The sequence below is a fragment of the Pseudopipra pipra genome, chromosome 8, assembly GCF_036250125.1.
Source record: "Pseudopipra pipra isolate bDixPip1 chromosome 8, bDixPip1.hap1, whole genome shotgun sequence".
Lineage (NCBI taxonomy): Eukaryota > Metazoa > Chordata > Aves > Passeriformes > Pipridae > Pseudopipra > Pseudopipra pipra.
Window position 1 is genome coordinate 36,063,513 of NC_087556.1, and position 26,705 is coordinate 36,090,217.

A 26,705-nucleotide genomic window follows, 5' to 3' on the forward strand; every position below is an offset into this window, starting at 1 on the left:
CCCAGCTCCCTCAGCCTCTCCTCACAGCACTTGTGCTCCAGTCCCTTCCCCAGCCTCGTTGCTCTCCTCTGGACCTGCTCCAGCCCCTCCATGTCCTTCCTGAGCTGAGGGCCCAGAACTGGACACAGCACTCCAGGGGTGGCCTCACCAGTGCTCATTGTTGCACAAGACTTTGAGCTCCCTCGGTCCTGAGGCAAGGTTTTTTGTTGCGAGTATTTCTGTATTGGTTTTTGTTTGTTTGTTTGTTTGTTTGTTTTGTTAAATCCCAACAGTCACATGCTCTAGCCTATGTGAAGAAGATAGCTCTGGAATTTCCAGTCAGAATCCGGCTTGCTCTGTTGTGGTTGGGCAGAGGAGACAAAAGGACTTTTGATCTTCTGTTCTCCTGCTGATAGGGCTTTCCTGACAGGTGGAAAGAAGAATCTGAAGGCAGAAAGACCATTTTTACGGCCCCTGGCTCTGATATACTTCTGGAAATGACACTTTGAAGCTTTCAGGAACAGCGCAGCTGAGGAGCAAGAGGTAGTAGGAAGAGGTAGGTTGGAATTGCCTGTAGATGATAAAGGAGATCCCTGCAGTTTCTGCTCTCAAGTGTGAAGGGATGAAAGGGGGTTACATCCTGTCTATGTAGTCTGGACTCTGGATTAAGTGGGAAGACCAAACTAATCTGTGAATTTACCCTTGTCAGGCTGTAAGTTGTTTGGAGTGTGTGGTCAGAGGATAGGGTAGCTGAGGATAGAAAAAGGCTGCCTGGGTATTCCTGGGCTCCTCTGTGATAAACAAGGGAGTGTTCAGCAATTTCAGATGCGAGAAGGGAGTCTCTGGAGTATGAATGCAGTTGGTTGTGGGTGGTTGGACACTGCAGGCTGAAAGACACAAAAGGGAACAGGCCAGTGGGAATAGGCTGGGACTGAAAGACCACAGAAAGGAGAGGATTCTCCTGCAAACTCCTGCCTGCCTCTTGAGGAGAGTCCCAATGGAGGAAAATGTAATAATTCATGGAATTTGATAAGCTGTAGATTCAACCAGCTCTAGAGACGGCAACAGGTGAAACCAGAAAATTTTTCTGGCTTCTGTTGTGGATATCAAGAGATAGCATGGACTATAACATTTTCCAGAAGGAAAAACCCTTCCTTTGTCTGAGGAATAATGAGTCTTTTACCATTCTGCAGCCCCAGAAGCTTTCTGCAATAGTAAACCTGTGCAAGAGCCTGAAACATGCATCCCATTTGGGAATCTGACCTGGAAAAGAAAATGGAGATAACAACTGTATGTTTTGAGCCACCTCTACACTTTTGTTTAATTCAGCTTCAAAGGGTTTATTTAATATGAACAGAGAGCAGAACAAAAGCAACTACATCAGGCTGGTGACAAGCCCTCCTGGGACAGCAGTGCAAGTGACCCCATTAAACATAATTTCTGTGTAATTTTACAGCCAAAGCCTGCAGATAATTCACAGAGTTTCAAATCTGAAGACGTCTTAGGCCACCCAACCATGCATGAAGCTGATACCAAGCAGCAGAGCTTTATGTTCTGGTAGCAAATGCTCCAGATGACACTGGACATTTAGGGTTTAGTCCACAGAGTTATGGGCAAACCATGACTAGAACAGGACTTTCAAAGAGAGTCTTGAGTAGCAGCAGTGAAGTTACATCAAGATCTTGATATAAAGAGCTTTCTGATACTTTCATGTCACTCATTTGATCCCCACTGGGGATTCAAACTCCGCAATGTCTGAGACTTTTTCCATGACTTTGTTTTGCTTCCTTTACAAAAAGAAACAACTGTTGTGAGTATTGCTAAAAAAAGCCAACAGCCCCTGAAGCACTGCTTTATCTTCTTGTGATCAATCAGTTCATAACCAGATCATACCATGTAATAAACAATCCCAAGTCCTAGGATGTTAGTCCTAAAATTATAGGAGTAAGGGGAAACAAAAAATTGCTGCTCATGAAAAGAGACAAGGGGAACGGTAAAACCATTCCCATTGACCCAGCTGATCAAATAGTTTAAGGAATCACCTAGATAAATTTCAACCCTGACACAGAGGTAAGCATACTCTTTTCAGCAATTTTTAGAGAATAGAAAGGCAGTACTATGGTCCCCTCTCAATTACTAAATGAGAGGAGAGAGTGGAGTGGGAACTGAAGATGCCAGAATGACACGAATGGCTGTACATCATCCTGCTTATGAAATCACAGCCTCATCTGGCCAGCTGAAGAGATAAAACACTCTCAGGCGTGGGTGACAATTAGGCTCATTGCAAAGACTTACTAGAGAAGATTTATTATTATTGTTGCAGTTGTTATTCTCAATAGCAACAATAATCATTTGAAGAGCACCCTGACGTGTACGAGGTTCCTCCCAAGACAGATGGAAGATCAGTTATCCTCGGGCAGCACTGACAAACTTGAAGGTGTCATTATGTGTGAACAAGTTGGTTTCTAGGGATGAGAGCAGAGAGGAAGGATGAAAGCAGGCAGGAGTAGCTGTGTGAGGACATTTTCTGGCGGTGAGGTTGAGAAAAAAAATTGCTTCTAGGGGAAAAAAGAACCCATTACCTTTTAGTTGGTTGGGGAGGCACCTTGGGAAAGGAATGGAGATTAGAATGGTGGAACAGCTCAAGCTGGAAGGCATGTCTAGAGATTGCCTGGTCCAACCCCTCTGCTCAAAGCAGAGCCACTTAGAGCAAGTTGTTCCAGACCTTGTCCAGCTGGGATTTGGATAACTCCAGGTGTGGAGACCACACAGCCTCTCTGGGAAACCTGTTCCAGTACTTGACTACATTCACTGTGGAAAAGTGTTTCCCAATGTTCAGAGGGACCCCCCTGTGTTTCAGTTTGTGCCCATTGCCTCCTGTCCCGTTACTGGGCAGCAAACCAAGAGTTTGGCTCTGTCTTCTCTACACCCTCCAACCAGAGATCCCTTTTGTGGAGTAAAATGGGAGCTGCAGGAATAAAAGGTACGAGGGAAGACACTTTGTGGGAAACGTAGAGAAGCAGGACACAGTGTCAGAAGAACAGAGAAACATGGGCCCATCCAATTCTGCTGACTTGAATGCACTTCAAGTCACATCTCTGGATGCATGACTGCACTTGTCAGGGAAAACATGCATGTACATCAATGAAGTACAAGTCATAACAACAACAAACAGGGAGCATTTCCTAGAAAGACTGGAGTTTTTTCACAGAAAAAACACACCATGAAGCAGTTATGTTATATGGGAACTATGGGTTGGGGAGCTTCCCAGAAAGCCAGCTGCCCCTGTTCCTAATTATTTATTATTCATCTCTGTTTCAGTCCAAAATGAGGTCTGATTTATGGGAAATTGCTTACAAAATGAAACATGGAAATATGGGATGGATGATGATTAATGGGAGCTATGATATGTGCCTGCAAAAATGCAAAAGGGCACAAACATCCTGCAGGGGAAGGTTGACATGGAGTGACACTAGAGGGCTTTCATATGAGCAAATGACTAAAGACAATATATCTCCTGATGGCGACGCTATGAGCTCATGGAGCAAGCTTTGAAGAGAAGGTTAGGAGACATGGTGAGAAACATGTTGTTCCCCACTCCTACCCTGAAGAGTCCGCTGTGGGAAAGCCTTGTTGTGTCAGATCTTTGTGAAGGCTCAAGTCAGATTCATGTACTGAAACTTTATGTTTCATTCTGCAGACATGAGGGGTAATTAATTGTTACTTTTTTGTGTCCTTGTTAAGATGCTGGCACAAACCAACAGAGTCCTGCTTTTCAGCACAAAGAGCAAAAAGAATCTGAGAAAATGCATTTGAATAATGGATTTTTGAAATAAAAAATCTTGATAAAATAAATCACTTTTGCATGGAAAACCACAAATGCCATCACACTCGGTACCAGAACTAAGGCACTTCCTGCCTTAAGGCATTAGTGCTCAAAAAGGGAAGGGTTATCTTTGGATCCATTAATAGTTTGCAGAAACCACCTAAATAAACATGCCACGTGATTGGACAGGGAAGCAGCTAATGATCAAGTTTTCAGGATGATTTATATATAGTCCGTGCTTCCCTGAGGCAAGGGAATGAACTAGACGACCTCCCAAGGTCCCACCTCTGTGAAACCAAAGTCTCCATGGCTTGAAGATGACAATGACCACTACAGTGTAATGACTGTCTGCTCCCCTGGGAGTGGTAGCTCATCTACAGCACTATCCCATCAATGCTGCATTTAATCCTTCTCCACTTTAAGTTCTTCTGGGCTTGCTTATTTTCAACGTATACTTTCATTCTGTTGTGCAAGAGACACAAAGAGTAACAAGGAGGGCTTCTACAGGTATGTCAGCCAGAAAAGGGGGCTTGGGCTAGATGATCTTTAAAGGTCCCTCCCAACCTAAACTGTTCTGATTCTGTGCCTCATGCCTGCAAATAACTAGGGAATAAGCAACAGGATATAATTTTTGCCCACTACATTTCCATTCCATACTAACAGCAGGATATGCACAAACCCTCTGCCACTCCAGCAGACTCTACTCCTCACTTGGAGACAGTTAAGATGCTACCTGAGAAGAGAAGGCTGTTTGAGCACATGAGTTGGTTGGTAAGAGCCTGTGACTGTCCTAAAGTTTCCCGTGTCAGCTTCACTGGGGGCTCTGAATCTCCAATTAAGGGCAGTGAATGGCCTAGAATATCTATCAAGAGTGATGTCAGCTAGTTACCACCCAGGGATTCAGCAGTGAATTGGTGCACTGTGAGTTAATAACTTCCAGGCACCATACTTGGCACTGCTACCATTATTATTTGCAAGGAGACTTCAGTGTCTCTTCCTGAAGCCAGCCAACCAGAATGTCATCGACCTGTTTGCTTGCCTGTTGCACAAGACATTGGTGAAACTCTCACTACCTATTTGTTGACCTTTCTTTCCCCTCATTCTCCCTCTACCAGCATACACAGATATGTCATTGCCTCCAAAGGAGACTTCACTCGTTAGCAAACAACATCAAGAGAAAGGCCACAGCCCTTTCCAAACTACAATTCCGCCTTCTAAAGATGGATGTCAACAAGACACTGATGAATTCAGACACGGCTTTGAGATTTCTCGGAGGGTTTGAGGATTTCCATTGTCAGACATGGCTATTGTGCTACAAAAATGACTCCCAGCTGAAAGAGTGAGAAAACATTTTGAAGAACAGCTCAACAGTATTAAGAAAAGCTGGATACCCTGCACCCCAGGGGAAAAGCTGCTAACAAACTCAGTGAGATGGGCTGGGACATTTGAGTGTCACAATAATTTCATTGCATAATCCTCGTCCTGCTTACCCCCAGCTCTCACCAAAGACAATGGAAGCCTGGGGTTTTCAGTTCCTTGCAGGAGACAACCAGAGTCTTGCATCATCAAGTCCTTTTTATTTTTTCTACAATGTTATAAAAGACAGAAATGCATTCCTGACTGCAAACTAACATTCAAAGTCTCACGAGAATAGATACCGCTCCCTCGGCCTTAAAACTTTGGAAAGGGCTCGAGACGACCGTGATGAATCTCACGGAGAAGCAAGCCCAAACAAACACAATTAGAATCAATAGAGAATGCAGTCACCCCATCAACAGATGAGCTTGGTTAGTCCTTGTTTCTGCAGCCCCTCTGTGGGACAGTGTTTCTGCTCAGACCGTGTCACACACGGCTTGTTAACGGCGCTGCCACACCGGGCCTTCCAGCCCCTTACCATTTTACAGATGGACTTGGCCTCCTCAGAAAACTTGTGGGAGTACACCTCTTCTGTCTCCAGCACCCTCCTGTCCACTTCTTCCCTCTTCACCTTCTCCTTCCTTCCACGAAATGGTGATTGCCCAGCAATCATTTCATAAATGAGACAGCCTAGCCCCCAGTAGTCAGGGCTGAGTGTGTATCTCTGGTTGTTCAACACTTCTGGAGCTGTGGAGGAGAGTGATATGTCTTGTGGAGATGCTTGATATTTAGATAGGCAAAACAAACGTCTAGAACTTTCATTTTGGTGACTGAACACACATGCACAGACGATGGTGGGTAAAATACAAAAATATCTCCTGATTTCCACTGATTGCATTACAGAGAATGCAGCATGCTACATGCCATGCTGTTTTCTCTACATGCTACATGCCTTGTGCATGCTGCCTTCTGACTTCTCTACCAACTCAGTCCAATTAGAAAAAAAAAAAAACAAAAAAAAAAACCAGAAAGAAGTTGAAGCTAAATATTAAGCAGAGACCTAAACTTAAGAGTCCCTCCAGACTTCTCCATTTAGGGAAGAAATGAAATGCAAACACACATCCTGTGAACGGCCGTGACATTTCTTCAAAAGCAAATTCTGTCTTTTTGGTCAATTGGTAACTTATTTTTTTTTCTCTCCCGCTTTAAAAAGAACAACCCGTTTATTTTGTGTTGCAACCACACGATGCTTTGGGCGTACAGTCGCTGTCTTGCAGGCCCCCTCACTGCCATGCAGGGGTACAAACACACACACACACACACACGTGCTCACAAGCACAGAGCCTCAGTGTGCACGCAAACTTACACTGGGATAACAAAATTTAGACATGACAACTGATTTGCTTGCTTTCATTAAAGTCTCCACATGGTGTAACAGTGGCTCACATCAGCTAGTTTCTATTTAGTCAAATAAGCACAAGCAAATTTTTACTCCAAGAAATATGCCCACCCAGAGAATGCATGAAAATAATTACATTGAATTTAAAAAACAGATCTAGTTGAACCAGGGAGAGTGTTTTCATTTTACCAGTGCATAAATCTCTACTCTTCTTTTGTGCAGCCTCCCCTGCACAGAATGGAAGACTCAAGATGACTCTGGTCAAGATGACCATAGGTGTGGACTTACCCATTTTATCACAAACTATCATTTTATCACTTACTATTATTTAAAGTAGCAACTAGAAAGAAACTTTTCTTTTAGCACACAACCCTCCTAAAATAAACCTATGCTTAAATCACCAGAATCCCAGTTGTTGTCTCCCCTTTTCATTTTCTTTGCTGATTTAAGGTTATAGACCAGACTCACTGAGAGCCACTGTGGTCCCTCCTTCTGATTTCCCCTGCCATGATTTCTGTGGGGTTGCTGCAAGGAACTGGACCCAGCCTATTGTGAATATTTTTTATTCTTTTTCTCAAGCTTACATGGCAGAAATATCACTAGAAGTCAAGTAATTATATAAAAGATGAGCTGTAGAAGACTTACCCATATACCCTACTGTCCCTACTCTTCCACGGATTGATTCACCCTCAGGGATTTTAACAGCTAGACCCAAATCAGATATTCTGATATGGCCTGGAAGGAAAACAGAAACAAAAAACCAAAAAGCAGATATAACAACATGACCCAAATTAATCCAACCCCCCAGCTGTGGTCATTGCTACAATACTCTTGCAATTTACTGCTCAGACTTTTTAAGAGAAGAGTGTTCTGAATCACTGAATTGGAACAGTTTCATTGATAAGGAAAAGAGGAATTATTAAGGAAAAGAGGACTTATTATGGAAAAGAGGAATTATTAAGGGCACTACAATGCAGTGAAATTAATGTTAAAGTGAGGCTACGGACGGGAGTGGATTGCGTTAGACATTTTAAAACCAAGGAAAAAAGGCAATGAGAAGCATGCTGTGGGGAAGTGTCTTGAACTGATCACAGAGAATGGATGGGCTGACATAATTCTGTAACCCTCTGACGGCTGAAGGGGCTACATCTGGTCTGCAAGTCAGCATGAGATTCGATTATCGCTGCCTTCAGCAGCAAACGGGTACCTGGGTTTGCACAGAACCAGACTCGGCTCAGCAAAGGATGAAAACACTTTTGAAAACGGAGTGAGAAGCACAGATTTAGAAATCAGAACTTCCTTTGTATTGCATCAGCCTTGCAGCAAGAAGGACAGAAAAACAATGCAAAGAAGGCAGAGAGCCCCAGCAAAGCCGTGCTCTCGAGCACAGACCCTGCTGAGCTCGAGCACAGCCCCGGCTGCTCTTCTCCATCTGTGCAGGAGCTCCAGCAGCTCAGCCTCCCCTGCACGGCAATATTAGTGTATGCTGAGCCCCTTAATCACTTCAGAGCATTATTTGTCTTTGTGCAATATATATCCTAAAACTAACTTAATCTGCTTTACTGTGAAAGCATCTCTGTAAACCTCTGAGACTTACCATAATCATCCAGCAGGATATTTTCTGGCTTCAGATCTCTGAAAATGAAAGATAGCAGTCATTGGTACGAAGCTGGTTTTGATAACATAACCATACAACTGTGCGAGTGCATTTATTACCAGTAATAAACCAATTGAGTGTCAGCTCAAACAGCGAGGAACTCCTGAAACCAATACAACCTTTTACAACTCACTTCACAGAGAGACTGAAACCATATGTCTTTTTCTAAACCGGAGTCAGAATTTTTCACTAAGCCAAGCTTTTAGTTCCTAATCCGCTCCGTAATGGACTCATCCATCTAGTGCTGTAAGCCCTGTAAACCAAACCCTGTAGTCCTGTGTGTTGTTAAATCTCTGTTAACATTTTCTGTTGTAAAATCTTTTGTCAAAAAGAAAAATATTTTAAATTTTAAAATGCTTTATTTGCACATGAAAATGGAAACAGCAATCTGTTGGGCTCGAGTTTTCCACGCCTGGCATCTGACTCAGACCAAACATGTGAATGTGTGTCCGTGCACTTGCACACATGTGTAATAATTTCACCACGTTTGGAAAAAGAGGGGCAGGGGGGAATGCTTTGCCCAGATTAAGACTCTTCATAGAAACATTTGTGAAACTCTAGTGCCTATGTGGTTTGGAGTAATGCCACGAAAATTGGCAAGGTGGCCACTCTGATGTCAAAAATGTGCCTTTTACTGCTCCTGTGAAAAAAAAAAAATCCCAAATCTGGCCAAGTTATAAACTTCTGAAATAAATAATCTCAGTTTTCATATATTTAGCAGAGCCTTGGCAGATCATTCTTCTGAAAGGTTTGTCTGCACGAAACCCACTCCACCAGCTGCTCCTTCTAGATGCTGCCCAGGCCAGCCACGCTCCAGCCCCCTCGCTTGGCCACGGCTGTTTTCCAAACCTGTGCAGCCCAGCACAACTTTGCAGCCACTGCTGCCCTTCTAGGGCTGCTGTTGAGGTGGGAGCCTTCCTGCTAGTGCCTGGGAGATGGGACCAGAGGTGTGAGAGGGAAGGGAGATGGGCAGGGAGTGTCCCAGGAGGGCTGTGGGTGGGTGAGTCAGGGAGAACAGCACTCCTGGCATTCACCACACCGTGCCCTGGCTTTTATCTAAACACAGTGCTCAGTCTGGTGCAAATCCAAGCAGTGTTTGGCCTCTTCTCTTTGTAAGGCCTCCTTGCATTTGTGAACCAGCTCGATCCTGTTAGCTTCCCAGCAAGAGGCACTGCTTTCAAAGAGCCAAGAGAGGGGGTGCACAGGAGAAACCCTTGCACCAGGGAAACAGGACATTGCACAGAGCCTGGGCAGGAGCCCCCCCTGTGCCTCAAGCTCCGGTGTCATGAATTTTCCTGGGAATGGAGAGGGGTATTTTATAGTTCTGACAATGCCAAGATTAAAATTGCAAAGCTTGCCTTGTTTTTATTTATTATTTCAAGCAAGAACACGGCACTGTGAATAATCTCCTCTTCTTGCTTGCTTCAGACCCTCTTGACCTCTCAAGATAAACCTCACTGGGTGCCCAGTGGTACCAAGCCTATTTTTCAAATCAACAATACTGAAATACGTGAAAGGCAGCTGAATGCTGAGGAGAAGCTGTGATTTTATTTAACATACCACTGTGAGCTCTCCCTGTCCATCAACAGAAGGTTTCCAGTGCTGGAGCAACACAGTCAAGGGCATCTCCTATTTATTTTTAAAAATTTATCTCAAATCCTGTAAGAACTATTTAGTTGAAGAACTCAGCCTTCATCAGTAACTTAATCTTCTGCTGCAGCAGTTACTGGTCCCACTTAAAGCTGTAGCTTAGCACCACTTACAAGGATCCTGCATGCAAGTTGGGAAATGCTGTCTTTGAATGAGCAATGAGAGACTCCAGGAGAACTCTGAGAACAGCAGTTGGGTCCCTACAGTATTCTGTGATTTAGGGCAACTAGAGCAAGCTTTCCTCCCCCCCCAGACATCAGTTGTCACTCCTGTTTTCAGACTCCTGGTTCCCTGGGATCCAGGCTTGCTCCCTTGGCACGGCCAACACTTCCAGCTGCTCAAGACTGGAATGTCAAGGAGAAATAAAAGTCCCTGGTGGACACAGTGACATGTAAGGCTCCTTTCCAATGGCATGACTTCCCACATGTAAAGCAGCCTTGCCCAAACATACTGAAACATAAACTGCTGGCACTTTGCCCGTGCTCTGAAGGCAATGGTACATTGTTTGGCTGTATGGGAAAGCCTAAAGAACTCAATTAATCACAGTGGACAAGGCTCTACCCTAAATTTGTGCAAAATGCCTAGGACAATGTGATCTTGATGCTGACTGGAGCTTCCAGACATGGTTATAGCACATATAAAAATTATTTACCTATATGCATGTATATACATCTTAAAAAACCTAAAAAAATTGTCATATACATACATATTTATATACATAAAAATAATTCAAGGAGAAATAGCAGCTTTTCTATGTTTGCTTTCCACGAACAATCGACCCGTTGACCTTCACCCACATGATGCAGCTGAGAAATGTAGCACAAGAGCCACGTTTGCCAAGGGAATTCTGGAGCAGATAAATCTGCCTCTGAGCCTGGCTGTTCTCTCGGGTCACATGTGCATCATCACGGCCCAGGAGATGGGGATGTGTTTTCCAACGCTGTGATTTACTCACGAGCATTTTGTTTACAGGAAGTGAAATTAAGTCTGAGGAATAAGTGTTTTGTGATGAATTCTTCGCCCTGAGAAAGTGGCAGCATTTAGCTGCTGTATTTTATCGACCCATATAGCACTTCTCACGGGTCCCAAAACACGCTGTGGTATGACAAATTAGGGGTCTCTGCAGAGGCTCCTAAAGTACTGCTAGAAAATGTCACCTGCAAGGATATAATATCATTCATCACCGAAATGAATGTGTCTTCTGAGGTGTAAACTAGCAGCTCTTGTAAGAGTAACATGAAAACAACTGCTTAAAGAAGTAGGATGCCATTTCTCTCAGAGCCATGTACTTTTTTAGGTGGCCAGATCTGATTTGTTCTATTAGAAAATGGCATTTGCATGGCATTATATCAGCCATGTTATGAATGTACCAGTCATTTTATTCAATAAAATATGCTTGTAATCTGGTACTTTTAAAAGAAACACTATACTATACTACCTCCTAATTTTTTCTTTTAAATGTGGTAGGGTGTTTTTCAAAGAAAAGGGAAGTCAGACACTTCACTCACAATTTGATTTTTCAACTGACATTACACACTTGGTTCCATTTTGCTCCTTGGGAAAAAAAAAATCTCCTTCTTGGGCCAGCACCAACTAAACCAGCATGTTATCTGTCTGCCCTCCATATGCCAGCTAGCAAGAGCTGAGGCACAGTGAGGCAACCAAGTGGCAGTTTGCTAGAGATCTCCTCCAAGGAACAACAATATTGTAATTTCTACCCATACAAGCACGTGCATCGTGCATATTGCACGTGGGCACATCAAGTGATTTAAAGCGTGGCTTGGTTTTTAAAAATAACATATTATTGCCTATTAATCATTGTCCTTGGAAGTCCTTTCATCAATTTACAGGCCCTCTTCTGCTGTGACTGCCAGCCATAATGATTTCACAAGCTGGGATGATGAAGACAAACATTAACTGTTGTTTACAACTACACTGGTCGCTGATTAAAAAAATAAATCCTCGTGGAGTCACAAGAACTCCGTCTGCAATCAGCCCGCTTACCCAGCGAGCGAGCCCCGTGGTGCCCTGGAAAAGTGCTTGCTCAGAGCTGGGAGCCAAAGTGGAAGCTGAGAAGCTGCAGCGTGTCCTCCTGGGGGCTGGCTGCCCGTGCCGGCGCCGGGCAGAGCCGTGCCCGTTGGATGCACCCCCGGCGGGTGGGATGCTGCCAGCAGGAGCCTCCTTCCACGGCTGGCACGCTGTGGCCACCACGATCCAACCTAGCTAATCACACCAGGGGGTAAATCCACGCCCTGTGCCTCAGACACCCCCTTGGGAAAAATCCAGGAAGGAGGGTTTTTCCACGTTTGATATGCTGCAGCCCCTCGTGCAATATAATGTAAGCAATTAGAAAGAGGCTTGGGTGGAATGATCTCCATTTCGTGCCAACTAGGAACTAGATTCCTTAATGACATTTCTTCAGAGGAACTGTCATCATTTTCTTATGTCACCCAGTGCACGCCGAGGTAGGGTTTGGGGAGCTTTGTGACAGTTCTGTATAATTTAGACAGGATGTACTTAGTGGAGGAACTGCTTCCTTCCATGATTACTGAATCACACTGTACTTATACAGGGCTCTGCGAAATTTCAGCCAAAGCACTCAGGCACCCAAGCTGCACAGGGAGGATGCAGGCAGTACCTTCCTACCCAGAAAAGACTTCCTGAGGCTCTAGAGAGAGTTCTTACCTGTACACAGTATTTTCTCTGTGTAGGTCTTCCAAGCCACAAAGAATCTCTGCTGCATAAAACAAAGCTCTTTCCTCCTCAAAGCCTGGGTTTCCCATGTTGTAGATGTGAAACTTCAGGTCACCTCCGTTCATTATGGTCAGAACTAAACACAGGGCGTCCTTTGTTTCATAGGCATAGGCTAAATTGACCTAGAAAAACATTTGAGGCACAGTTGTGGCAGTTCAGTTAGCTGCTAAGAAGGAGGAGCTGGCTTTTCATTAAAGAATTTTTTTCTAGAACAGTTAAAAAAAGCATTGACTGAATTCGATATGGGACTTATCATAACGGCAAACACACAATTTAAAAGCACAGAAAAATCAGATGTTAGGAGTCTGCAGATTAATTTGTTCAATCCAGCCTATTTATCACCAGAAACCCTCAAGGCTCAGATAGCCTCACAGGCTGGACAAGCATACTAATTCCAGGCAGATTTTTTGATGTAAGAGGAACCTTAGTAATGAAGGGAAACTACACCTCCTGCTGCCCTGTTTTGCATCTCAGTAGGTTCCCTGGAAGGCCCAAACAGACCAGTCCTGGAGGATCCAATGCACCATCACTGAGACCTGAAGGTCAGTGTTATTTCTTTGAGGCTCTTGTGAGTGCCCCAGGAAAAATCAGAGAAGCCAAAACCTAGCCATCACTTTTAAATACGTGCCATCATCTTGGCTTCTGCCAGAGGTAAGTAAACATCTTGTAAAGTAAATAGCTATTGTATACACAGTGTTTCCTGAAATAAGTGTAAGGAACATGGCAGATGCTGAGATTACACCTTTCTCTTTTTTCTTTTTTTTTTTTTTTCTAACTAAGGGAGATTTCAAAAGAGGCACAAGAGCTGGTGTGACCCAGGAAAGCCCTACATCAGGCAGACCAGCTCCACTTCACTGCTTAGATGCTTCTACAAGCCAGTCTCTTCTGATCTATTCAGGTTGAACCTGCTTTAGCCTCTCCCGAGCTCCTCTCTCCCAGACCCTGGGAATTCAGGTAATCACGCTGGATAAAAATAGCTCAGCCTGATGCAGCTGTGATGCAAGTCAAGGCTGCCAAACGCATCACGTTCCCATGGCAGGCACAGGCTCCTTGGCTGGTGCATTTCTCACGCACCAGAGACCAAAATGAGACCCGGCAAAGGTGCAGGGGGCAGGACTGAGGTGCAAAGCCAAGGGCACCTTTCCAGGAGCGGGAGGTGGAGGAGGCACCGGATTCAACCAGAGCAGTGCTCAGGAGGTGAGCAGGGAGCCGAGCTCGATACTCACTACAAACTGACTATTGACTTTTTCTAAGATCTGCTTCTCGTTTAGCGCCATGGATTCGCCTTTCCTCTTCTTGATCCTCTTCTTCTCTAATCTCTTGCAGGCGTACATCTTCCCCGTCGCCCGCACTTGGCAGGCGCAGACCTGCGAATTAGAGAGAACAATTGCTGGGTAATTCGAAGCAAACGCTGTGTCTGGGCTGCACTTTGCTCCTCACAATCTCTTCTGATTTAGTCCTTTTAAGGCGAGAGACCGAGGCTTAGCGAGTAAGGCTTAGGCGGGGGCAGCAGGGGGAACCGACTACTGTTTCCAAACCTGCTGTGTAATATTGGTTTAATTATTTCACTTTCCTCCGCCTGCTTCCTTATCCCACCCCCTTTTGTCTGTGCAGATTGCGATCTGCTCGGCTCTGCACCTCCCCTGCCTCTCCAGCGACCTCCAGCCACCAGTTAAAACACAATTAAGGGTGTGACCCTAATTCAAATGTGAGTGCAACATCCAAACACAAAATAACCCTCAGAAGTGTTCTTTTGAGATTACAGTGTTAAGTAAAACTGTCAGCAATCAATGAAAATCAGCCTCTGTCGCATCAGGCTCCTGTACCTGCAGCGCCTAAGAAGTAAGAAACACTCTTTAACAGAAAGTTTCAGAATCACTCACCTCCCCAAAGCCGCCCTTCCCCAGTACCCTGTACTGCCGAAACGTGTTTTTCGTTACTGGTTGCCTGGAAGAAAAGGAAATAAATAAATAAATAAATAAAAGGCACGCTACATTTAATGCACTCTCTGTGATTTATTTATTTCAGAGCATACTTTTGAAAAGCAAAATAGATAGATATTACATAATCACATTATCTCAGGGTAATCATATAATATAATATAATATATAATTATGTAATTACATTACTTCAATACTATGTATGGCTTGAACTTTTCAATTCCAACATATTAAGCTGTAATAAAATACAACACATTAGTGAGTCATCAGGATAATTTCTGCTAGCATCTTAAGACCAAGGAGGGTTCTGAATCTCCATTATACAGCTTTGGCTTTTGTTAAGCAAAGAGGAGGCCTGAAAGCTTCCAACAAGATATTAATTCCCATGATATATAGGGTGGTGTAACACATGGCTTTGTTTGGTGTGCAAGATGAGAAAAAGAGATCCAGTAGAAAATATTTCTGGTGTCTTAAACAAAATATGAAACTGATGTGAACCAAGGAAAGAAACAATCCTGGGAACAGGAGAGGTGGATTTAGGTGGGAGAAGAGGAAGCCAAGCTCCAAGCCAGCCCATCCCCCCTGGGCTACCTGCCTCCTGGGGGAGTATCATGGCAAGAAGGGAGCAAAAACCAAATTAAGGGTTAAATAAGTCTGTCTCTGAGGGCAGAGTGCTCCCTAACAACCACGAGACATGATCTCTGCAATCTCACAGGCTTCCCACAAAATCTGCTCCACCAGAATGGCTCCAGATCCACATCTAACTTTTACTTTGCTACCACAGAGGTTTTATAACATGACAGAGAAGAATTCTAGACTTGTAGAGATCCGATTTTGTATCCACCACTCCATCTCCAAAGTTTTACAGCTATCTTTGCAGTGGAAATAGATATTCCTCCCATCCTTGTTCCCCTCTGGCAGGTGGCCAGCCTGCAGAGGGAGCACAGTAATGTGGCTGTTCCCACCACAGGGATGATGAGGTTGATGACAATGAGGAATAAATGTTAAAGTGAATAGTTTCATTAATGTCCATTATTGTTTTTCGAAGTGGAAGAAGAAAAATAATGGAGAAGGTCAAAGCTAGAAGAGGAAAAGATGCTATTTTCAGGCTTCTGTGAGGCTGCTGCAAATGCTGTTGGGGTTAAAAGCAACAATTAGCAGTGATAACTACATGTTCAGCTATGTCCCTGGAATAAATGGACTGTGTGACTGCTCCGTTGGAGCCAGCAGGCTGTCAGAAGGAGCTGGTGATCACTCCATGCTGCTAACATCTCTGTGCTAACCCTAAAAGCAGTTCCCCCAGCTTCTTAAGCCAGGTATATCCAATGGCTTGTCCTAGTTGTTGGGGGAATGGGAAAAAAAAAAAATCCTCAAAGCATTTCAGAAAATTCCTTATCCCAGAGGTGAAAACAGGGAGGAAATGAGAGATGAATCTTCCAATGGGTTTTTTTTAATTGAAATGGAAGAGTAAATGCTGGGCTCTGCGAAGATGGCACGTGGAGCATGTCTTGGCACAAAATGGTCCCTCTGCCCACCCCTCCTGTGCAGCAGCTCTGCAGCTTTCCAGGGAGAGGAACTGGCCCAGCTCCTTTGATCTTGGAGGCCTCCCGCTGACACACACCGCTCGTGGCTCCGGCCCTAACTCATCCGCCCTAATTAATCCCATTTGTGCAAACTGGGTCTCCTCTCAGCTCAAGGTCACTGTTACCCAGCAGTGAACGTCTGCTGCAGCCCTCCCTGACAGGGAAAAGGCAGGACCCCCTTTCCTTGCAAATTAATACCCACTAAGGCTGCTCGGTTATTAAACGTGCTCAGAAGTGTCGAGCAAATACATATGGTTTGAGGACCTTCCCTGTTTAGAGTGATTTAATAACAGTGGCAACTGGTGCAGAGAAAAAGTCACCGTATTCAGAAAAGACAACTGAAGTTGCTGAATGTACATTAATCATACCTAATACACCTCATGTACCTAATACCATTAAAGGGCCAAACACTCGAGCTGTAGAAGCAAACATATCAGATTTTTGAGCATATTCTATGTATTTTGCATGGAAAGTAAAAAAAAAATTTTCATTTATTTTCATTAAAAAAAAAAAATCTTGTGACAACTTACCTTTCCAACCACTTCCACTGAAGAAACCTGTCAAAGTACATGCTGCTCAGGTATTCTTGGAATGGTTCCCCACTGAGGTGGTCAAGGACAGATCTATCTCAGATGAAAAGGATATATAAGCATTTTATAATCCTGAACTTGGAGGCAAAAGAGAAACAAAACAAGAGGAAAAAAAATCCAGACTTCTCATCTGCTAGGATTATTTTACTTTCACTTTATTTTTCACTTTATTTTACTCCCAGTTTCAATCTGGGAACAAAGTGATATGTTTGATGTATTTCATAACAGGAGGCCTTATACAAGCTGAGCAGTAATATACACTGAAAATTAACAGGGCAACTCCCATTGGCTTCAATGGACTTTTCCAGAGGTTGTTAGCCACTAGACAACAAATGTCTTTACTTCTGTTACTCAATTAACACTACTCCCTCAGGAACTGAGCTCCTAAACCTTGGGGGATGTTTATATCTGGATAGAGAATTTCTGGCTGAAGCCCATCTCTGCCAAAGAGGCTCCCTCAGAGGTACCATTCTGAGTAAAAATATCAATTTCAATTCCTGCTATACAGGAGTACATGTGACTGAAGTCAAAGGGGTTTTCCCAACAGCTATGTGCTTTGTAGAGCAAAACAGAAGAAAGAAAAGTCTGAACAGGGATATGGATTTGTTTCTGGACGAAGAACAAGCATTTTGGGGCTCATGCAGGGGGTGCAAAATCTTTTGCATAATGAAAAGGAATAAAGGAATAAAAAGGCCAGTCTGCAAATGTGAGAACAAAGTCTGTTGCTTGTGACAGGCAGCCAGAGACCATCAGGCATCCCATAAGAGAGGCCAAGGGTTCAGAACTAAGCAAAGAGGGGCTGAGCTGAGCCAGCTGACTGAAATGAAGGTGGTTGCACTGTTTGCCAGGGGGCTGTTCACCTGCTGCTCTTGGTCCTTGCCTTGCTTACCCACCTCTGCCGGCAGCACTGGCAGGACAAAAGTTGGTTTGGGGTGAAAAATGCCCATTAAAACAGGAGTATTTCTGTCTTGGTGGATACAGACACTTTTGTGTCCACGTCCAAGGGTATACAGACACATTTCCAGATTTTGCTGGAAGGAGGAAATCCTCTCTGAAGGACTACTCTAGTTTGGGAATGGATAGTCTATGTCTTACCCTGAGGCAGTTCTAGACCTGAGCAGACAAGTCATCATGAATAATGTGTCTCCCCTGTTCCTGAGCTACTATTTTTGGAATTTCTCAGCTCTTAAATTTTTTTTTTTTAATTCTTGCAGCCTTAGTTTGGAGCAGGCAGGTAATTGCACACACTCAACAAGTCAAATTTTTGTCTTCATTAGCTTTGACTGGACACAGATAATACAGTTCCCCTAATGGATTCAAGCTTACAAAATAAAATAAAAAGTAAGTCTTAGATGTGCAGTTTTAAAGGGAGGCAGGAGCAGACAGTCAAAATATTAAAGGTCAAAGCAGGAGTTAGAGTTACACATGAATTTTTCTTGCAGACTGATTTTTATTTATGAAGATGTGAACGACACTCACCCCTGTCCCTACTCCTACAGGACAGCAGGCTTCATATTTGTATGTATGCCTCCCTTTTTTGGCCTGAACTCTTTCAAAATTAACATTATTCAATACCGGTAAATACCAACAGCAAGTTTTTAAAACTTCCTTTTGACCTCATTTCAGTCCGTGTGAAATGACCAGCATATTTATTACCAGGGCTTCAAACCTGGCTCATTTATCTGCTTCAGAGCTGAAGGAATGGCCATGGGTGAATACGGGCCTGCATTAAGTGGTGTCCAATGCTGCCTCTTCCATTCAGTTAATTAAAAGCCCCACGTATTTTAGAAGAACAATAGCTGCCTTTCAGCAGTTGTTTGCTTTTGAGCTCCCCCTCTTTGGCAACAACAGAGTGCATTTTAGAGGCAACTGTCAGCTTTCAAAGGGATTGGAGGACTGGAAGCAGGCATGGGGGGGTTTGTGTGGAGCACAGCTCTGCCTTTGTCGCTGGGACTGGCACACACCAGCGGCATGAGCTGCAGAGCATCTCTACACGGCACCGGCCACGCTCTAAGAGAGGGCCAGAAATAACCCACAGCTCCTACCAACGCAAAGAATAACTGAAAACAGAAAAGGTCAATGAAATGAGTCAAAACAATGAGTGACAGTGGAGCGAATGTTACAAATCCCCATTACATCATCCAGGGAAAACAAACCGCGCTCGGCCAGAAACCACATGGGCCGGCGTGTGATGATCCCTCCTTTTCATATTTTTGTTGGTTTATGATCTCCTGGCCAGCGTTTGCAAAGGCAGATCGCATACCTGGAGCTTTAGCACATAATGGCCCAAATGCCTCCCCGCTGCAGGAGCTGATAAGCCTTTTCCCAGACAAAGGGTGAAATAATGCCCGTTGGTTGGAACGCCAAGGGCAGACAGAAAGCATTAAAAAAGCCCCATTCTCCTGGTGAAGATTTTCTGGAAAAGCCACGCGGAGCAAGTCTGCACATTCCTCTGTCTAAATGGACCGTATAGCCACTTAATTTTTATTCACTTTGAAACGGAGATGTTTTCTTTGGATACATTATCATCGTAGCTCTTTTCACACAGCATGAAACCCATGGCTGGTTTACTTGGCTAGAACACTGTCAAATACCTGAAACAGTAAGGGCCTGTGTGTAGTGTATATAATGGCATGGAAATATTTGTTACATTTTGTTCAGATGAAATGACTTCACTGCTTGTCAGCTATGCCTCCAGGATTAGGAGCAGAAGCCAAAGATACCTGCCTCAGGTTCGAACTGCAGTGTTTCTCCCCACCTGTCACGTTCCTCACGAGCTGCTGGCTGCAGCCCTGTGATCTTTGGGGACCGAGTTATACTTACTTTGTACAGTGGGAGAATAGCTCTTTGCAGGGGCTGTTTTTGAGTTTCTCCTCTGTCTGCTGGATAAGGTCTTGACTGACTTCGGCAACGTAGGCTGGAGACTGGAGAGGGAAGAGAGGGGCACGTTAAGTCAGTGATGAGGTGCAGATTCTCCTCTCTTAACGTGTAAAAGGCACATTCATTATTTATGCCCTGAGCCGCTTCCATTCGATTCCAGCGGTTGTGTAAAAGCAAAGGAGCTTTACGTCAAACAGCAGTAAAATAGGATACCGTGGCAACTCACTCCACATTCCACCCTATCCTCACATTGCTTTTCTGCCTTCTCCTGTACCTTCACCTCCTTGCCCAGCCTCATGAATATGCAGGACGCACTCCTTGCCAATTCTTTGAACTGCTCCCTTGCATCCCATGAAAAATGTGCTGGCCTGAACTGTGTACAGGCCATTCTACTAAACAAAAGAGAATTTGCCCAGTGTTTTCACTTCATGGGCGATTCATTGTGCTGTCTGAAAAATCCAGCAAAGCAAAACAAGAGCAGAGCACTGGTATATATATATGTGTGCGCGTGCATATATATATATATATATATATATAAAGACGTTCACAAAAGTGTCTGGATGAACACCTTGGTTCATCCTTAAAGGGAAAAAGAATAATTCAGCAGCTTTAAAATGATATTTTCAAAGAGGAACTTTGCCAACCAAGCACATAAACTCTTTTCATCCTCTCCTCCCTTTGGAGACAATGTACATTCAGACCCTTCAGAAAGCCCTTGCCAAAGAGAGGTCTCTTGCAGTATGCCTTGATGGTTAACCAGTTTAAGATGTTTGGGATTAATTATCTAAAAAGACAGTTTTTAGGCAGTCCACATTCTTACTCATTGAATGCACACTGTAATTGTATTAAAAAGTGTATATTTGTGTGTGTATGTGCACCTATTTATAGGCAATTCTCCCATTTACATGAAAGTCCCTTTATATAAACAATTTAATTCGGGTATTTACAATAAATCCAGCCATAGATGACAAAACCCTCTTTCCCTGCAGAAGCCTTAACACTCTGTAAGGTCCCCCATCCGTGGCCATGACCACCAGATGTGCTGAGTGGGTGGGTCACGGAGCATCATCACTCATTCCTGGCCAGATGTTCTCATTAACTCACCCTTAGTTGGAGCTGTCTTGGCAAGCACTGAAAAGCAGTGCAGGCAGAGTTCAAAAACACTGGGAATAAGGACAGAGGAAGGGGCAGAGGTGGAGCCACAGAAAATCCCCAGCATGGGGAAAGCTGAATTAAGTCTTTTATCTTTTCCTTCCCGCTGCTGAAATGTGAATCTGATCCCGGTCGTGACATGAAAAAGTAAGTTTGTTCCACTTGAATGTTTTCAAATAGGAATGTGGTTTAGAGGACTGTCTGTGCATGCTGTGTAATGCAGCCTCACTGTTCAGCCTTGACAGACCATCTGCAGAACGTGCTGGGGATACCTTTGACCTCACCCAAATGTTTCCTCATTTCCTCAATATATTCCTCCATTTCCTCAGCAAAAGATATCTAGGGAACAACTATTTTTAATCACAGACAGAGTAGATTACTAATAATTACTTGAGAGGCAGCTAAGCCCCCATGTTATCATCTAGAAGTTGAGGAGACTGAGACAAAGCCAGATATTCTCAGCTTGATTGACCACTGAGGCTGACAGGAACTGAGAACTGTAGAACAAGTCTCAGTAAACCAGAAAACTTACAGAAATCCTTAACTACAGATGCCTATGATGAAATCTAAGTCCCAGTTTTAGTTCAAGAGAGTAAGCAGAGGCAAGAGTGAAGTAGTGAAAGAACTAGGAAAAAAACTCAGAAGTCCTGTTTTCCAGTCCTAAAGCATTGAATCTGTTGGGGGGAAAGAAGAAGGGAAACAGATTTTAAAAAAAAAGCCTTTTAAAGCAATACTGAGATATAAACCAAAGCCTAATGATTAGCAGTATTTCAGGTGATTTTGGATAGAGATAGATGAATTAATACCTTTAATACAGTTTTTGTACTTAGTGGGTAACATTTGCAGCCCAAAGCTGGTATGTGCCTGAGTGAATCCAGTTCAAGATGAACATCTCTCTGATTTACAGGGTCCTGAAACACCACTGAACTCCACAGTGTTTGCACTGCTGTGAATCAGGAATGTTGTCTGAGGTGAATGGAGCAGCACTTCAGTAAAGCTGACACTAGAACCTGTAACTAAAGTTACTAGTACCTAAACCTAGAACTTGTTCTACATTTATAGGTCAAAGCTGGAATCCAAAAGCTAAGTACTACACTGCATAATTAGTCATTTAGACCAAGTGATCTGATTCTTACTCATACCATGAGTATGAGGCAACTTCATGTCCCTATGGGAATTCATTTCCCAATGGAAGGTAAGTTGCCTTGAGGTTAGTGTTGAAGATCATGCCCAGGATGCATTACTAGAGTACTAAATCCATCAAACTTCATCTGAGATCAAAGTACATTTAAAAAAAAAATTATAAGCATCAGCTAACTCTTATTCATAATAAGAAATTAAATTCTTGGAGGGAACAGGGGGAAGAATGAGAAAAAGAAATGGTCAGACAATGTGGGAATTACTTAAGAATGACACAAACTGTGATTCCTCTCTCCAAGTTTGTGGGAGATACATTCACCACTCGGTTTTTCAAAACCACTCATTGCTGACCTTTGAATCTTTGCTTCCTCTGAACAAATTGAGGGCCAGCTAACAATATCAAGGTAGGCAAAGACATAACACACTGACATCCTGGACATGGACTAAAGCCTTACAGTGTAGTGCAAACACTTTATTAGACCATTTCATTTTCTATAACCAAAAAAAACTCACTTTTTTTTTTTTTTTTTTCCAGAGGCTGATAATTTCCAAAGGTTCTGCAGGCCCAGCAAAACATTTTATGCCATTCTGCACCATGTGCATGAGAGAAGCACACCCAACCCTTTCTAACCCTGCACACGGTTCTAGGGAGCCTTTGTATGATCCTTCCTGAGATTTTCCTTGAGACTTCATAGTTCCCACTGCTCCCATTAAACAGCCATGGCTGCCATTTTCCCTGTGTGAGTACTGTGCATACCTACAGCCTTCAAATGTTCAAACAAAGCCAGAAACAATTACAAGCCAAAACCCAACCCACCAACTGACTTTTGCTCCCCTGGAGAACAATTAGGCAGCACAGGTTATGAGTGCAAGGAAGCATTTGGATCCCAAGAGTGAAAGCTTCCAAAGGTAACACTCTGGCCATTTACAGATGAAAAAGTTGCTTCTTCCCCAGAGAGGTGCAGAAGATTTCTGCAGCCCCAGTGAAATGGTTATTAACACCATTCTCCTGCTGCATTATGGGCAATGGCTGTAAAAGCAAATTCAGCTTTTACAGGGGAACAGAGACACCCTTTTCCAACATATTAAATGTCCTGTGGCAGCTAGGAGAGCAATACACCACGATTAAGACCATTACATCTGAGCTTGTGACAAAGAATATTCTGCTAACTCTTCAGAAACACCTGCAGAAACCAGTTACATTTTCTTGCATTCAAAACAAAACACTGGGGAGTTTTAACAAGTACAGTCCCATATTTCCTCTAATGGCTATTCTGTTTCCTGAAGGCAAGGAAAGCGATTCTTGAACTCCTTTACAATAACATAAATCAGAAATTATGCCAGTCAACTCAACAAAGTAACACCAGGGTAAAGCTGATGGAACCTAAACCAGATTAATGGCCAGACTCTGGCAGCACAAGAAGTGCTTAAATTGATCCTACAACAAAAATTTCTCTCATCATGTTATCTTCTTTGACCACACAATGTAATAGGAGTCCAGAAGTCCACAGTACTTTCACCAGGTTTTAACCAAAATCTCCTACCTCCTGTATCTTCCCCTTTATGACCAGAAACTGAAAACCTTTGTATAAATATTTTGCTGGCAAAGCAACATCTCGGTTTTATGATGCCTCTTGCTTAATTTTTAAGAAAAGAATGTAACTAGGAATTGCATTAGTGGTTATCTGAGAAAAAAAGAAAAGGGTGCTCAGTTACTTCTGAGTTACTTCTGCACATACAGCACAAACCTGCATGAGCAGAGTTGGTTTATTGTGTGTAATGCTGCTGTTTCCATGGAAAAAGTGCCCAAATGACAAAGGGAACTGAGAGGGATGTGTTGAGACCCCAGCTAAAGACACTCACCCACCATTACAGAAAGCTACAGAGAGCTGACAAGAGCACCAAGTGCCTGGACAGTTGAGAACTATGTTCAGGAAAAAAAGCCCCAAAGGAAAGCATTGGGGAATTAAATCTGTTTAGTCTGGAAAAGCAAGGGTGAAACATGACAAAGGTCTTTTAATATAAAAATGGTTCTAATAAAGAGGGCAAGGATCAATTATTCTGCATATTCTGCTCTACACTGGGGGAATGATGTGAAGAAATCCACTTAATTGGATATGAAGGCTTTTTTAGAAAAATTTTCACACAGGGAAGCAGAAGAACAGGCATATGAATACTGTGGAATCTGTTCTCAGAGGTCTGAAAGACCTCCAAGGGCACTCAGACATCTGTTGATCATCTAAGTGTATTTGATCTCTGTTCAGTGCAAGAGGCTCTTGAGCCCTCTCCCAGTCCTTTGTATAAATGATTTTGCAAAACACTGGGCTCCATAAAACACAGGCACATGGCATGGCCCTGAGAACAGCTGAGGAAGGGAGTTTGTGTGCTGAGTGCTCACCAAAGGAAACCTGAAGCTCTGAGCAAGGGAATAAGTATCTTCTTTGCAAATGATCAGTCCTGCTTCAAGGACACTTGTCTCCATCATCACTGTCTCCTACAGCAATAAATGAAAGAGCTTGCAGAACCCTGAACTTCTGATCAGAAAAAGGGAGAGCCTCGAGTTCAGTCAGACTGACTTTGCAAGAAAGAGAACGGGGTAATTCTTTATCCTTACACAGATCCTTTCATCTAAGAACCAGCAAATATTAAAGCTTCATTGCCTGATTAAGTCTTCATGAGCTAGGTGGCAATCTCACAATATTTTACAGAGCAGTGAACGGGAGGTTGAGAGATGTGTTTCGCAGAAGGGTTGATCATCATCTCTAAATGAAATCAAAGCAGCCTCACTGAGATACACGAAAGCTGGAGGTGCTCAGATTCCACAAACCAGTCCAACTGTAGCTTGCAATTAGTGAATAAGGAACAGAAACCTAGAAATCCAGGCTTTCATTTTCTACCAGCTCTTGCCAGAGTGGATGTGAGTCATCACAGTACCTTAAAGCACAACTGTTCATCACTACAAAAGCCATATGAACCAGAAGGACACTGCACTCTTTAGACTGAACAGACCTCATGCAAACTTTTGTCATAAACACAATTGCTTTCCTGGCAAGTTTCAGGCATGCAGCCACGACACTGAAACACGAGGAGTTATTTTAAAAGTCACTTGCGTAAAATAAATAATGTGCAGCATATGTTATGTTTCAGGTTATGAAAACATTCCACAACAAACTAGCTTAAAACAATTAAAAATGTTTCATCAATGGACAAAAGTTCAAGGGCATAACTTTTCTCGAGCTGTCTCTGGTTCCAAGCATTTGTCTTAATGATGTGTGTATTTTCAGATGTTGACAGCAACGTTCCACATATAATCTATCTACAAATCTCCAGATTTGCTACTAGTAGAGCCCTCAAAACTATGAAAGAAACAGGCTAAAATGAACTTTCATGTGAGACGGTGCATGATGGGATGGGAAGAGCTCACACACAAAAACCTGGAGGTTCTGCCTTTCTCCAGCTGTGGTGTTTCTGCATTTGATCTGCACTCACACGGCCGTGACCCGAGAGCAGCTCTGGGGAGCAATGGTTTGTGTCCGGGCTGGGCAGTCTGACACATGCAATGCCGTTTCTGCTGCTGCTTTTGCAGAGTCACAGTGTTCCCCAGATGCTGGAGGAAGGCTCAGTTGGCAGGGGGAGCAGCTACCAGGACAGGCAGCAATGCTGTGACTGTCAGGGGTGACTGTCCTCAGCCCTTTGAGGCAAACCCTCACAAGGAGTCATAAGGAGGACAGTAAGCAGAGAGGTTACTAGGAAAAGGGAGACTGGGTAGATGTATGCAAGTCATGCTGGTAGGCACAAAATAAGGGAGAGACAAGTTCATGTGCTCAGATAATGCACATTTTCAAAGGGGAAAGACAACGGAAGGCAAAACAGAGGCCACAAAATTGTGCATCTTTGCACCTCCGAGGCTCATCTGCTCCTTGTGGCAGGAGATTCACCCCAAGAACCGGCCTGTGGTGTCTCCACTGGGGTCTGCACTGCTGCCCTGAGAGCAGGGAACACACCAGTGCAGGGCACAGCGTGGGCTCTGCTCTCCCCACTGCAGGGAGACATCTGGAGCCACTCTGGGTGCCTGATGTCACCTCAGCTCCCCACTTTGGGGGGTCAGGGGCAGGCCAACGCCAGCTGAGATCCAGTGCCACTTACAGCCTGGGAAGTTCTGACCGTGCAGCTGGGGACTGACAGAGGGGAAGCACGAAGGGGCTGACAGTGAGAATCCAAGAATGCTTTAGGTTGGGAAAGACCTGCAAGATCACTGAGTCCAACTGAGAAATGCAGAGGGAAGCAGGGGAGGAGGAGACAGAGTGTCTTGGTTGTAGATTTTGGGAAGTCCCTGGTGAGAGAAAGGACCCAGCACTGTCACAGCACATGCAGCCTCCTGACGCTTTTTGGTGTTACGCACAAATATGTCAGAACATTCTTTTGCCTTGCCCTGTGTCTGATCTTATCTGTTCAGTTTTAGCTCTGTTTGTAGTAAACAGCCAATTCTACATCAGGAGCAGCTGCAACACTTTAAGTCATCGACTTCTGCATTTTCTTTTTCCTTTTTTTTTCCCCCTACCACAGTCATTTGGGTCTGTATGAGGCAAACCAGTAAAGCAAAAGGCTTCATAATTTCAGGATATTTGCTTTGAGATGACAGATGTAGGAATTGGCAGTGAGGTGGACGGGGAGCATGGAAGGCAGCTGTGTTATTAGTAGCAATTTATCCATTATGACAGTGTGTAGACATGATACCTAAGTATGGGGGCCTGTAATGCCAGGCACTATGTACACAGGTCATGAGAGTTAGAGCTTCC

General features: G+C 43.7%; 2 protein-coding genes across 4 annotated transcripts in view; both read right to left on the bottom strand.

The window, feature by feature from the left end:
• Positions 1–26,705, bottom strand: part of INPP5F (inositol polyphosphate-5-phosphatase F) — a 278,232-nt gene that overhangs the window by 170,912 nt on the left and 80,615 nt on the right. The gene's annotated exons all lie outside the window — the stretch shown is intronic.
• The window catches only part of GRK5 (G protein-coupled receptor kinase 5), a 156,156-nt gene that overhangs the window by 12,030 nt on the left and 117,421 nt on the right, over positions 1–26,705 (bottom strand). For 2 of the 3 annotated variants that reach the window (XR_010432401.1, XM_064663656.1), the window contains exons 5-12: positions 19,558–19,658; positions 16,675–16,767; positions 14,505–14,568; positions 13,848–13,988; positions 12,553–12,743; positions 8,158–8,195; positions 7,206–7,295; positions 5,700–5,908 (exon numbers count right to left, since the gene is read on the bottom strand). Coding sequence is in view for 2 of the 3 variants with exons in the window: in XM_064663656.1 (XP_064519726.1) it covers positions 5,700–5,908; positions 7,206–7,295; positions 8,158–8,195; positions 12,553–12,743; positions 13,848–13,988; positions 14,505–14,568; positions 16,675–16,767; positions 19,558–19,658 (927 nt within the window). In the remaining variant the exon portion in view is untranslated. Of the gene's footprint in view, positions 1–5,699; positions 5,909–7,205; positions 7,296–8,157; positions 8,196–12,552; positions 12,744–13,847; positions 13,989–14,504; positions 14,569–16,674; positions 16,772–19,557; positions 19,659–26,705 lie in introns of those variants that run through there. The other variant, XM_064663658.1, reaches the window with a different exon arrangement.